The sequence below is a fragment of the Paramisgurnus dabryanus genome, chromosome 2, assembly GCF_030506205.2.
Source record: "Paramisgurnus dabryanus chromosome 2, PD_genome_1.1, whole genome shotgun sequence".
Lineage (NCBI taxonomy): Eukaryota > Metazoa > Chordata > Actinopteri > Cypriniformes > Cobitidae > Paramisgurnus > Paramisgurnus dabryanus.
This window is the reverse complement of record NC_133338.1, coordinates 17,399,268-17,412,331: the sequence shown is the minus strand read 5'-3', so window position 1 is coordinate 17,412,331 and position 13,064 is coordinate 17,399,268. Positions and strand designations below refer to the sequence as shown.

General features: G+C 38.3%; 1 protein-coding gene across 2 annotated transcripts in view; it reads right to left on the bottom strand.

Annotated features, from left to right (window-relative positions):
- LOC135764855 (putative palmitoyltransferase ZDHHC13) overlaps window positions 1–13,064 on the bottom strand; it is a 316,314-nt gene that overhangs the window by 102,595 nt on the left and 200,655 nt on the right. Inside the window, exons 11-14 of one of the 2 annotated variants that reach the window (XM_073811960.1) lie at window positions 10,964–11,088; window positions 9,622–9,684; window positions 9,393–9,486; window positions 9,222–9,305 (exon numbers count right to left, since the gene is read on the bottom strand). The exons of the other annotated variant lie outside the window; for it this stretch is intronic. Coding sequence (XP_073668061.1) covers window positions 9,222–9,305; window positions 9,393–9,486; window positions 9,622–9,684; window positions 10,964–11,088 — 366 coding nt within the window. The remainder of the gene's footprint in view (window positions 1–9,221; window positions 9,306–9,392; window positions 9,487–9,621; window positions 9,685–10,963; window positions 11,089–13,064) is intronic. 2 annotated transcript variants of the gene reach the window in all.

The following is a 13,064-nucleotide window of genomic DNA, read 5'->3' as shown; positions in this document are numbered from 1 at the left end:
CCGAGCAAAAACAATAGGGCTTCGCACCTTTCGGTGCAGCCATTCTGGCCTGCTCCTCGGTGCTCGGGCCCTAATAATCCGAGCAAAAACAATAGGGCTTCGCACCATTCGGTGCAGGCCATTCTGGCCTGCTCCTCGGTGCTCGGGCCCTAATAATCAGAGCAAAAACAATAGGGCTTCGCACCATTCGGTGCAGGTCATTCTGGCCTGCTCCTCGGTGCTCGGGCCCTAATAATAATCCGAGCAAAAACAATAGGGCTTCGCACCATTCGGTGCAGGCCATTCTGGCCTGCTCCTCGGTGCTCGGGCCCTAATAATAATAAATCCGAGCAAAAACAATAGGGCTTCGCACCTTTCGGTGCAGGCCATTCTGGCCTGCTCCTCGGTGCTCGGGCCCTAATAATTCAGAGCAAAAACAATAGGGCTTCGCACCTTTCGGTGCAGGCCATTCTGGCCTGCTCCTCGGTGCTCGGGCCCTAATAATCCGAGCAAAAACAATAGGGCTTTGCACCATTCGGTGCAGGCCATTCTGGCCTGCTCCTCGGTGCTCGGGCCCTAATAATAATCCGAGCAAAAACAATAGGGCTTCGCACCATCCGGTGCAGGCCATTCTGGCCTGCTCCTCGGTGCTCGGGCCCTAATAATAATAAAAATAATAAGAGAAAACGATGCACTGTGGGCAAGGGCATCAAGTGGGTAAGTATCAGTGGGCTATTTAATGTTGTTACTGAGCCATTTGGGGACTGTAGGTAAAAAAAACCACATTTAGACAAAAGGGGGTGCTAGTGAGCCACTAAATAGACACGCCTTTAACTGACCTTTTTGTCAACACTTAACAGCCGACAACTCTGATGTGTGTGCCAAATTTAAAGTTAATCTAAGCACGCCAAGAACCTTAAATAAGCCTGAAATAAAAGTAAAGTTTGACGCGTTGCCATGGGAACAGCTTTCGAGATGTCCAAAATTCCTTTGCAATATAGAGTCTACAACATCTCAGCATCATGTTGACCACTTCTGGTGTCAATTGCATGATTATTCTAGAAGGAGTATTTAAAAGTTTACTGCATGCAACTGTAAGGCTTAAATATGCATTTAAAATGAAAGTAAAGTTTGATGCGTTGCCATGGGAACAGCATTCAAGATATAAAAAATCCCTTCGCAATTTATCATCTACTATGCCTCGGCATCATGTTGACCACTTTTGGTGTGAATTGCATGATTTTTCTAGAAGGAGTATTTAAAAGAACATCGCATGGAACTGTTAAAAAAATCCAGCTTTGTGACTGACACACTTTTTTGGCTTTCTGGCGGTGGCGCTATACCCGGGAGTCACAATAGGCACATCGATGCGATCGGAATCTTCAGATAAACAAACACCCCGCGTGTCATCACAATAAGACATTTTTTGCATTAGTTATTAGACACTTCCTGTTTTTCTGAATTTGCCATAAATTTGTCGCCTCGCCATGGCAGAACCGTTCGAGATATAAAAAATTCCTTCGCAATTTATCATCTACAAGGTCTCGGCATCATGTTCACCACGTTAGGTGTCAAACGCATGAAGCCCCTAGGAGGAGTATTTAAAAGTTCACCGCATGCATTTTTGAAACAATCCAAAATAGCCGACTTCCTGTTGGGCGGAGCTAATAGGTTTGAGTGCGAAAGTTGTTCGGGTCGATGAGATCTATAAGCGTACCAACTCTCGTACATGTGCGTACATGTTTGCTCGATCTGTGCCCCAATGTTTGTTTTTACAGTGCCAAATTTCCGTTGTTTTCGAGCATGTTAAGGCACCCAAAGTGCATGCCAAGAGCTTAAATATGCCTGAAAATGAAAGTAAAGTTTGACGTGTTGCCATGGGAAAAGCGTTCGAGATATCAAAAATCCCTTCGCAATTTATCATCTACAATGTCTCAGCATCATGTTGACCACTGGACCTGTGCCACGCCCGTTGTCCAGCCTTTGGTTTTCTGCGATGACGGACGACTCTGACGTCTGTGCCAAATTTCAAGAGTTTTCGAGTATGTTAAGGCACCCAAAAAGTCCAAAAGTGTTAAAAAAATAAATAAATAATCCGAGCAAAAACAATAGGGCTTTGCACCTTTTGGTGCAGGCCATTCTGGCCTGCTCCTCGGTGCTCGGGCCCTAATAATAAATCAGAGCAAAAACAATAGGGCTTCGCACCATTCTGGCCCTAATTCTTATAAATATAACAGTGTGAAATGGCTGAAGAGGAACTCACTACATTAAAGCAATAAGCATTTATGTAAGCTAAAACTATACATCACCTCTTATGCTTGATGGAAGTTTGCATTTGCTGAATTTTATTTTTAAGTTTGCTCTTTAGTACTGTTTACTTGAATTCTTCCTTTTTAAATCATACAAACTTTTCTGTTTGGTTAATAACATTAACCTTAATCATATTAATATGTTGTAAAGGGGAGCTAGAACAATATAAGACTTTTATTAACAAATTTTTATAGGATCAAAAATATCTGTTATCGTTGCTGGCAAATGATCCAGGTAAGTTATTTTACACTTTTATGAAACATGCGTGAACCAGACTCTCATACATTCATTTAATTTGAACAGAGAGTCTGGCTACGCTCCATTGCAAAGAATTACTTCCGTAACTTCCGTTAAGGAGGGTCCTCTGTTGAAGTTTAAAACTATTGGATCTGCCCAGAGTCACTCAGGATCTGCCATAGCCAATCGCTAACGTGTGGTTGTGACGTATATCATGCGCCGAAAACGGACGGAAACAACAAGTCCGAATGATCAGACCAACAAAACTTACCAAAAATTGTTCTTGCTCCGGCTTTAACTTCTGCATATTCGGCAGTTTTTCAACAACGGACCGAATTGCAGCTGAGTTTTTGCAACTATTGGATTACCTTAACCTCCAACAACACGTTGATGTTCCCACACACTCTAGGGGGCACACACTGGATCTGGTCATGTCAAACTCTGCCCCCATTAGTATCCTCCAGGTTTATGATCTGGGTGTGTCAGATCATAAGGCCATCACCATGGAACTGTCAATCCCTCCTCCACTCACCAAGGCTAAGCGAACAATCTGATATAGAGACCTAAAAAAGATTAACCTGGATATTCTGACCACTGACCTCGAACATCTGTCTTATACTGGTCTCTCCTCAGCTACTGAACTGGTCAACTTTTACAACCAATCTCTAAGAAATCTCTTAGATTTCCATGCTCCAGTCAAAACTAAAAGTGTCAGCTTTGTACGCTCAGCCCCCTGGTATACGGATGAACTCCGACTAATGAAAACAGCTCGACGTGTCTTGGAGCGTCGCCATAGAGCCTCAGGACTCACTGTACATTTACAGGCGTACAGAGAACATCAAAGGTCCTATGCAAGCTCCTTGAGACATGCAAGTATCCCAGTTTTTCTCCAACATTATAAATAGCAACCCTGGAAACTCCAAGAAACTTTTCTCCACCATACATGACATTCTTAAACACAAATTCACTCAGTAGAAACAGAAGAGAGATGCAACAAATTCATCGACTTTTTCACGAACAAAGTAGATTCAATCTGCTTCCAGCTATCAAGTTTCCCCATACTGCCTGTCCCGACTGTCGAACCACAGCCTGGGATTTCTCGAAAACTAAGCTGTTTTCTGGACATCTCCCCGCAAGAGGTTGAGGTCATTATTAAAGAGATGAAGCCATCCACTTGTTCCCTGGACCCCCTCCCCACAACACTTCTAAAGTTAAACCCTCTTGCTATAAGTCCACTTATCACAAGAGTCATAAACCATTCCCTTCTGACTGGCCATGTTCCTTCACCACTGAAAATTGCTGTCATCAGGCCCTGTCTCAAAAAACCAAACCTAGACCCAGAAGCGTTTAGCAACTACAGGCCGATTTCCAACATTCCATTTCTCTCCAAGGTGATGGAAAAAGTAGTTGCTGCTCAGCTTCTAAATCATCTAAAACAAAACCACCTTTTTGAAAAATTTCAGTCTGGCTTTCGTGCCGGCCACAGTACAGAGACAGCACTAGTCAGAGTCACAAACGACCTGCTGATGGCTGCGGACGACGGCTTTCCATCTATTCTCGTACTGCTGGACTTGACTGCAGCATTTGACACTGTAGACCACAACATGCTCCTTTACCGCCTAAACTCTGTGATCGGTGTCTCTGACTCTGCCCTTGAGTGGTTCTCTTCATACCTCACAGGGAGAACAGAGTATGTCGCCCTGGGAAAGGCGAAATCTCTGCCCCACAATGTCACCTGTGGCGTCCCCCAAGGCTCTGTGCTCAGCCCCACCCTGTTTATTCTTTACATACTCCCCCTTGGTCATATCATAAACCGACATGGCATTTCCTTCCACTGTTATGCCGATGATACCCAATTATACATCAGGATAAATAAAACATCCCCCACTGCCGCCACAACATCAACAACATCCACTCTGACAACCTGCCTGGAGGAGATAGAGGCTTGGATGAGGCAAAATTTTCTTCAGCTTAACAGCTCGAAAACTGAAGCCATCTTAGTGGGCACTCCACACCAAGTGCGACTATCAGGCATAAACAGCATCACTTTCTCTGGACAAAACATCCAACTTCAAACATCTGTTACTAACCTTGGTGTTAAAATGGACCCCCATTTGTCATTTGATTCACACATCAAGCATCTATACAAGACTTCCTTTTTCCATCTTAGGAATATTGCCAAACTACGCCCTATTCTCAATCTCTCTGATGCTGAAAAACTTGTCCATGCCTTTATCTCCTCCAGGCTGGATTACTGCAATGCACTGCTCATTGGGATCTCTGGAAAAAACGTTCAAAAGCTGCAGTACATCCAGAACAGTGCCGCCAGGATCCTGATGAGGGTGCGGAAGCACGAACATATCACCCCCATTCTCAAATCACTCCACTGGCTTCCTGTGTCTCAGAGGATTGATTACAAAATCTCCCTCCTTACCCACCAATGCATCTATGGTGAAGCCCCCCCCTACCTTAAAGAACTACTTACCTTGCAGACCTCAACTCGTGCCCTCCGATCTGGTACAGCGTTTCGACTGAAACAGCCCAAGACAAAGCTTTGTACTATGGGAGATCGGGCCTTTTGTTCAGTAGCTCCTAGGCTGTGGAATGCTCTCCCCGACCACCTGAGGACACCACAGTCTGTGGATGTTTTTAAACGTGGTCTCAAAACTCACCTCTTTAATAGAGCTTTTAACTGACTTGCTATGTCCTTCTTGTTTTATTGTCTCTTTTTATCGTGTAGCACTTTGAGATTTTTCTAAATATAAAGTGCATTATAAATTAAATGTATTATTATTATTATTATTATATACTGTACGGCAATTATTTTGAATAGCTTTATTTTAATAATAAACTTTGCTTAACTTAGGTGAGTTTGTCCATGTTTTATATTGTTCTAGTTTTATATTAATTAAGAAATGCAAGCCAATCATTTGTTTCGAAATCTAAGGATCTTAAGATTTATTTATGTTATAAGGCGGGTACAATGTTTTCCGTCTATTCGTTTTGTTCAATATAAGCGAGTAATTTTACTAATTTATTAGTTTTAATAAAAATAATAATTAACACATACTAAGCATTCATAGTAATGGAAAATTATGAGACGCGCTATCAAGCAGTTTATGTCGTGCATACTGTACGGCAATGATTTTAAATACCTTTATTGTAATAGCAAAATATTATGCATACAAACAGCGCATCTAAATCCACATAATTTAACTTTTTCGGAACAAAACGCAAAATCAAAAGAAATGTCTTGCCAACCTGCATTATTTATTTCATGGCAAAATAATAGCAGTAATTTAAAATGTCTTATTATATTTTTTATAAAAATATCTTATATTCTTTGATACAGAGTTAGACAACTTGGTAAACATTTCTGGCTTTTTTTACTTCAATCTTCCAGCACCCTGCACCCCATCACCAGCAATACCGCGCCCCACAAACAACAGTCAATCAAAATCTCCTGTGCACATATTACTCAGTTTTTTAATTGTTATCTAGTATAATTAATTATTTTCATGAGGATGATACATACATGAAAGGTCTGTGTGAGCTGTGTGCCGCACCTGCTGTCTCACACTGGGTGAAGCAATGTCATATTGTATTTAAATGTACTGTTTTTTAGTCTTTAACCTTATATTAAGTTGTTAATAACTTGGGACACAATAGAAAGGCATCTGACCACTACCATCTCATCTCAGCGTTAGCAAACTTGTGCATGCTGTCAGCGCGTGAGGACCGATCTTTTTCCTTTCAGGCTTTGAACTTGAACGGTCCACATACACGCATAATTATAACACAAAAAGTAAACACACAATATAGGGAAAATGTAGTTTTGGACTAGTGGCTATTGTGCATTACTGTAGGTAAGTAATTTTCAAACTTTTTAAAAAGCAACCGTAAAAAAAACAAGATTACGCAACGCACCTCTCTCAGTGTTGGCGATAAGGATTGATTCATATGTTCTCATTAATATCAAACATTTATCAAATATTTATGCGGCTGAAGTGGTTAATTATTATTATTTTAATAACATTTTCCTTAAATCATCTTGGCAAACCACTGTATGACAGCTGTCTAGTTTAATCAAAAAAACAAACAGTGTATCTGTATCTTGAGGTTGTATTTAATTTTCATATTTTCATTTTGTTTCTCTGTCACTGACTGTTTACTTAATTATTTAATTACGTGAGAACTTCTAATTTAATATTATACAAGCATTGGTATCCTAATTAGAGAGAGAAAATATATATTTTTGCGCAAATATCTGGAAATTACTGCCACAAAATTATCATTTTGATCGCAAAAATCACAAAAATAAATCGCGAAATCCTGGAGGGACTGAAATAATTGTGTTTGAACAATCTGAATAGCTATATTTGTATGAATAATGAAAGCCGCGTATACAGCGCATCTCTCTATCTGTGCGGCGCAAAAGCCTGATAACTTTTTACCTGATACATCTTCTGCACAGCGCAACTGTCATAACATGCTGTCTATGCAAAATATTTATAATATATAATAATATAAGATCATTTAGAGGACATTAAATTATGTGCTTCTCAATATAGTGTCTGCATTTTGGTTTACCTGCTGATAACACCAAATCAGTACAGAACAAATATTGCATTATGAATTATCTCCATTATTTTGCTCTTCCTGCTTTCCCCCACCTGATAATTTATGTCCAATGAATGAATGACCTTAATACACATGTGGTTCTGTTTACAAATTTTGGTTCACTTGCAAAAAGGGCAGTGTGAATGCGAACCGCACCAAAAATAAAAATAAATAAAAATATTTGGTCCGGACCAAAGCAAGTGAACTAGCGGACTTTCCTGGTGTGAATACACCCTTAAATTATTTCAGTGATAGAACAACTCTTTTTCTGTGATAGATGCGCTTCGCTTCGCTGAGCCTCATTTAAGTTGCATTAAAGCATATATGCGGACGTGGGCTGATTCACAACCTGTGGATGTTTTTCATTGCTAAAAGGGAGTTTGGGAACTTACAGCAAAGCACAGATGACAAAAGGTTTACTCGAGACAGCACAATCTAGCATAAAGGTAAAGCTAATCTTTTACATTATAGCGGTGATGCTGTCAGTGATGATTCTCTCAGACCAATCAGTGATCTACAGTGTTTCCGCGTCACATTTTGATATCAGCTCAGGAACCCCGAACGAGGTGGCACTAAAAAGGTATCAGGTACTACGTACTGCACCCAGGGGAAAGGCCCCAAAAGTAAGCTGACCCGACCTAAACCAAAGCGTGGGGTACTATGCAATGGAAAAGCACATATAGTATGCAGTTATTAGAAAGTGTTACCATTTTTTCAAAAACCTTTTTTTTACCAATAGTACACAACATAACCCAGCTCAGAGTGTAAAGGTGGCCGTATGTTTATACCAACAATTAATGGAAAGAGGAAAAAAATGGATGAGGAGGAAAAGTATGAGGTGGTAGATGAGGATGAGTATGAGTCATGAGTAAGAGCCTGAGGATGAAGAGGATGAAGAAAGGTCGCGGATGATTAGCAGGATCCAAGAGGAAAAGCAAGTGGCCTTGATAGGTGTGGTGTGTTGTCAAGAGGGTTTATTCTCTGTTTACTGGCAATGGATAAAGTTGCCTGTGATGTGGATGAAGGCTTGTGGTCAGACCAGCATAAAGACAAGATGCTGAGACAGAATTAATTTCTCGTTGACTTTGATTTTGCAGTTGTACATTTTTGAGTATCGTAACATGCTATTAATTTACATATTACATAGGATTTTGCAGTGGGACTGTTGAATATTTACAAGGATACAAACGCTGCATATAAAGACATTTAAAATGTAAAATTATTGCAGTACTTACATTTACACTATATTCACTGACCTTACTTTGACCTTACTACAGAATTTAGTTTTTATGTGTGTTGTTATACACAAAAAATATGTATTTTTCTGTAACCATATGGCCTGGATCCTGTGTTTTTCATTTGTTGATGTAGTGTCTAATGAATGCTCGGTAGTGTTTTATATATTGACTGGCTGTATGTATCATCTGAAAGCAGTGTTTGATGTTGAGCACAAATAAAATGATTTTGAGGTGATTCATTGATTTTGCCAGCTTAGTCTGAGGTTCTGTGAATGTAATTTAAAGATTTGTTTTTTATGTTGAAAGGGGTGGTTCAATGGTATTTCTGACTTATTAACACTGTTTAAGAGTTGTTTCCCTAATGCTAAACGTAGGCAAAGTATCAAAAAGCCCTAGGGCCTGTTACAGAATATTTACGTGCCGAATGCATTTTTCCAGGGTTTGTACAAGTTTCGGAAAGTTTTTTTTCGATTACGGGTCCAGCTGACGTTTCATGTGTTTCAATACACATCACTCCTATTTTTGGGCACTTCCCCTGGAAAACACCGCCCACCCGTCAATCAGCGGGAGACGCTAGAACTTACAAACATCACATCACGCGACAGCTTTGTTTTTTTCAAAACTCAACAATGGCACGAATGAAGAAGTGTGTTTTTGGATGTAAGGAGTAAAACTACTCTATAGGTACTACAGATAAACATCATAAATGCAGAAACAGCATGTGTTAGGTGAGCTTTAGGGTTTTGAAAAGTTAAGGTTGTGAACAATAGTTTCAAGAAATGTGTTTTAGCAATTCTGAAGATCTGTAATAATCTAATATGTGTTTTGGTAACCTACACATGATACTGCCGTAGAACATCCAAATGCAGAGGAAGTTCAGAGCTGCTAGGAAAAGCACAAAGAATGTGTGATTTCTGGCCCCTGAAACAAAGCAAGAAACATTGTGGTTTGCAGTAAGGAATTATTGTATATAATAATTGAGCAAAATGTACAGTTTTTGCATGTTACCTATGCAGCCATTGATCCAAATTGAGTGGTGGTCCTGTTTAGCAACACAGGTGTTACAAGAAAAGCAATGACTGGCTCTCATTGGCTTTGTCATCTACAACAATAAGGTTTTTAAAATAAATTTTTCATGTGTTAATGGCAGATTTATTGACAAATACTTTTTGAATATGTGGTTTGATCAAAATACAGTATCACACATATTAAGTGTTTAAACTGGATAACAACTTACCATACACGAAGTACAAAATATCCTTGGATCCAGACAGCCTGCCTCTGCCAGAACCACAATATTCTAAAAAAAGAGAAACAACATAAAGTCAAACAATAGCAACCATTGCATTGTAATATTCTGGGCCCGTATTCATAATGAATCTTAATGCAAAAAGTAGCTCCTAGCGACGCAATTCTAAGAAAATTCTTAGAAATGTGGGCGTTTACTCTTAAAATTAAAGAAAAAATCTTAGTAAAGAAAAAAGTAATTCAGATAGCATCTTAACCCTTAAAAGAGGTCTTAAGGTCAAAATTGTTAGGAGCACAGACGAGGACTTTTAAGAGGCTTAAGAGTTTTTTTTAGCATTGGGAAAGTGGACAAAACACGAAGAGTTAGACAAAAAATGTTGCACACAATGCATGACAGTAAGTTAATAACAAGCAACACATTAGATTGTGCAGGAATTATGTTTGTGACCGATCATAATAATATAATATAGTGCCAGAAATAAAAGTAATCACTACATTAACTACAGTAACAGATTCGGTAACTAGAAAAAAATGCAACTATGCAGCAAATATGATTTAGGTATGTTACAGACGTCTATAAAACAAAGTAATTACACAAGCTTACAGAACATTGTGTTGCTGTTTATTTCCTATCTAATATGTTAAGTTTGACATTAACAGCACTTATTATTATATATATATTAATTATATATTAATTCTATATTGTATATTTTCTCAATTTTTATGTAATATATATATATATATATATATATATATATATATATATATATATATATATATATATATATATATATATATATATATATATATATATATATATATATATATATATATATTATAATAGATCCTATACTTACAAGCACTCTTTTTCTTCCTTCTTGGACAACCAACCAATCACAGTCTCCAAAAGATTGTGTCACACGTAGCAACAGGTTCAACCCTGCCTTCTCACTGAGATAAAAGTTTTTGTCTTTTCCTTACTCAGAGTTACTCTCAGATCAGTCCCGAATAGCTCTTAAGCTAAGACTCCTACAAAAAGTTTTTAAGCTAAATTAAGAGTTTTCTGAGAGGATTCTTAGAATCTTTATGAATACGGGCCCTGGTTTATAAATTCTATCATTTGGAATATTTTGAATGGTTAATCATATTTTATCATTGGAAAGCAAATTTGGATAAAAGTATGTATAAAACTTAAGTAAAAAAATTAAATTTTACCCCTGCTGAACATGCAGAGACATGTTACAGAAGAACGCTAACACGTTGTGACTTAGGCCTACACATTCATTAACCAATCATAATTAGCATTATAATAGCCAATCACAGGAAAATACCTTTTTTTTCTCTTCCTCGGTTGCTTTTACAATCCCTGGGTCTGTCCTGCAGGAGCGAACATAGTAATACAGCAGGCTTGTGAAGTTTAGAGTGAATAGCATCTGAACGGTTGCACTGTGGTCATGTAAATAATACTTCCACGTTAAGGGCATTACGTGAAATATATAATTTCTTTGGGTTTTTTTATTATTAAAGATATGGATACATATATAGACAAAAATACAAAATCTGCTTTAAAATACATGACATTAACATTGTTACTGTTAAGAAAAAAAGGAAAAACAAACAAATGCAAATTTGGGGCGTTTCCATCAAGTTGTTTGAGCAAATGATGGTGATATTTGTAACCTAACCAACAGTAAATAAAACAAGGCATGCTTAGAAAATGCAGAAAGGACTTCCTATAGTATGATTGGGTAAGTTATACATTTACTAGCAGTACAGCTAACTAAATGCAGAATATTTGATTTTGCAAGTTCATTACGACGACGTCGAGCCCCATATATGGAAAAGACCACGTCAGCGGATACAGTTAGACGATCAGTCACATGGGGTTTAACCCTTATGTGTTGTTGGGGCCATTTTTGTAATTTTTTTGTCTTAAAGCAGACATATCATGCTTTTAAGTCTGTCCTTTTTATATATAAATCATCTATTTGAGGTCTATATAAAGCGGAACTGCAATGCTTGGGTCTGAATTCCTCATTATTATAGCTCCACAGGCCCCCTTTCTACCCCTTTTCTGATGTGCATCTGAGAGCAACTCATTTTGGTGCTGTCTTTTTAAATGCACGTCATACCCTGCCCCCTCTCCAGGTTGCAGAAGTGACACTCGGTTAAACTCCACCCTGTTCGGCCATTTTTGTAGTTTTATAACAGAGATACTATTATCTAGCGGCACAGAAACTTTTTATTCACTCGTTATTCACAAAATGTCAACAACGGAAGACTTGTCCATCCAGCCGTACATGTTCGAGCCAGAGTCGGAAACGGAGTGAGATGAAAATGAAGATGACGAACCTACAGAACAACGTCTTCATATGGAGGTATTGCAATGGTGTGAGGCTGCAGCCTCCGGAGTCGCATTTCTAGGCTGCATACGTCATCAAGACGGTCTTATTTCAGAATATTAAAAATTATAAAGTTGACTATTATTCTTAGTTAATCGTAAGTTGTTGTAATGTGCTCATGACTTGCAAATGTAATGCTCAGTTAACTTAATTAAACCAGGCTTGATGACCAAAAAGCGATCTCCGCAGGCACCAGCCTTCAGATTGAGAAACGGCACTGCTAAACCATGACCACCGTGTACTTTACTTTTTTTAAAAGTTATTTACAGCTTACCGAAGTGCTCTGCTCGTCGTCTCCAAAGATAGAAGTAATTGACCCCTCAATCAGACGAAGTCTATCTGCAAATCCTTCTTTATACTGGTGGAGATTGGTGAAGTTATCCTTGAAGTGCTTCAGGCACACCAAAATGACTTTACCCACAGATATGGGTACATTTCTTACTCTCTCGTAACTTTTGCATCCTTGAGCTTGGACTACAATATCGCAGCGAGAAATAAAAAATGGCGGATTGCTCGAAATGTTGGTCTGGGAGTCGATGTCCTTATTTGGCAGTTCCGCTGCAAATACTGTGACGTAATTGTTCAAAAAACGTAATAGATAATAGAAAAATCAGAACAGGTTGGAAAATATGACCAAAAAAGAATATAAAGATATCAACAAAGCACCTGAAGAGACTAATTTAAACTTTTATGTACTTATAAACACTACAAATATACAACAAAATGCATTTAAGAGCTAAGAAAGTGGATTTAGCATGATATGTCTCCTTTAATTTGGCCACAACTTTCTCTGTGTTTCAGCAAATGGAATGATTTTTGGTGACAAATCTTATATTTACACATATTTTAAGAAAATGCTTTGAAATTTTTCAAAATCTTAACAATATACCGCGGGCAAATTTACTACCCTTACGTGTTGTTAGCGGCCAAAAAGTGTATCTATAAAAATTTATTGGATTAATTATTTTTCACTTTTTTTGCATAAATCTGTTAATCAACCTCAGTACTGATCAAAACTACCAAATGTTTG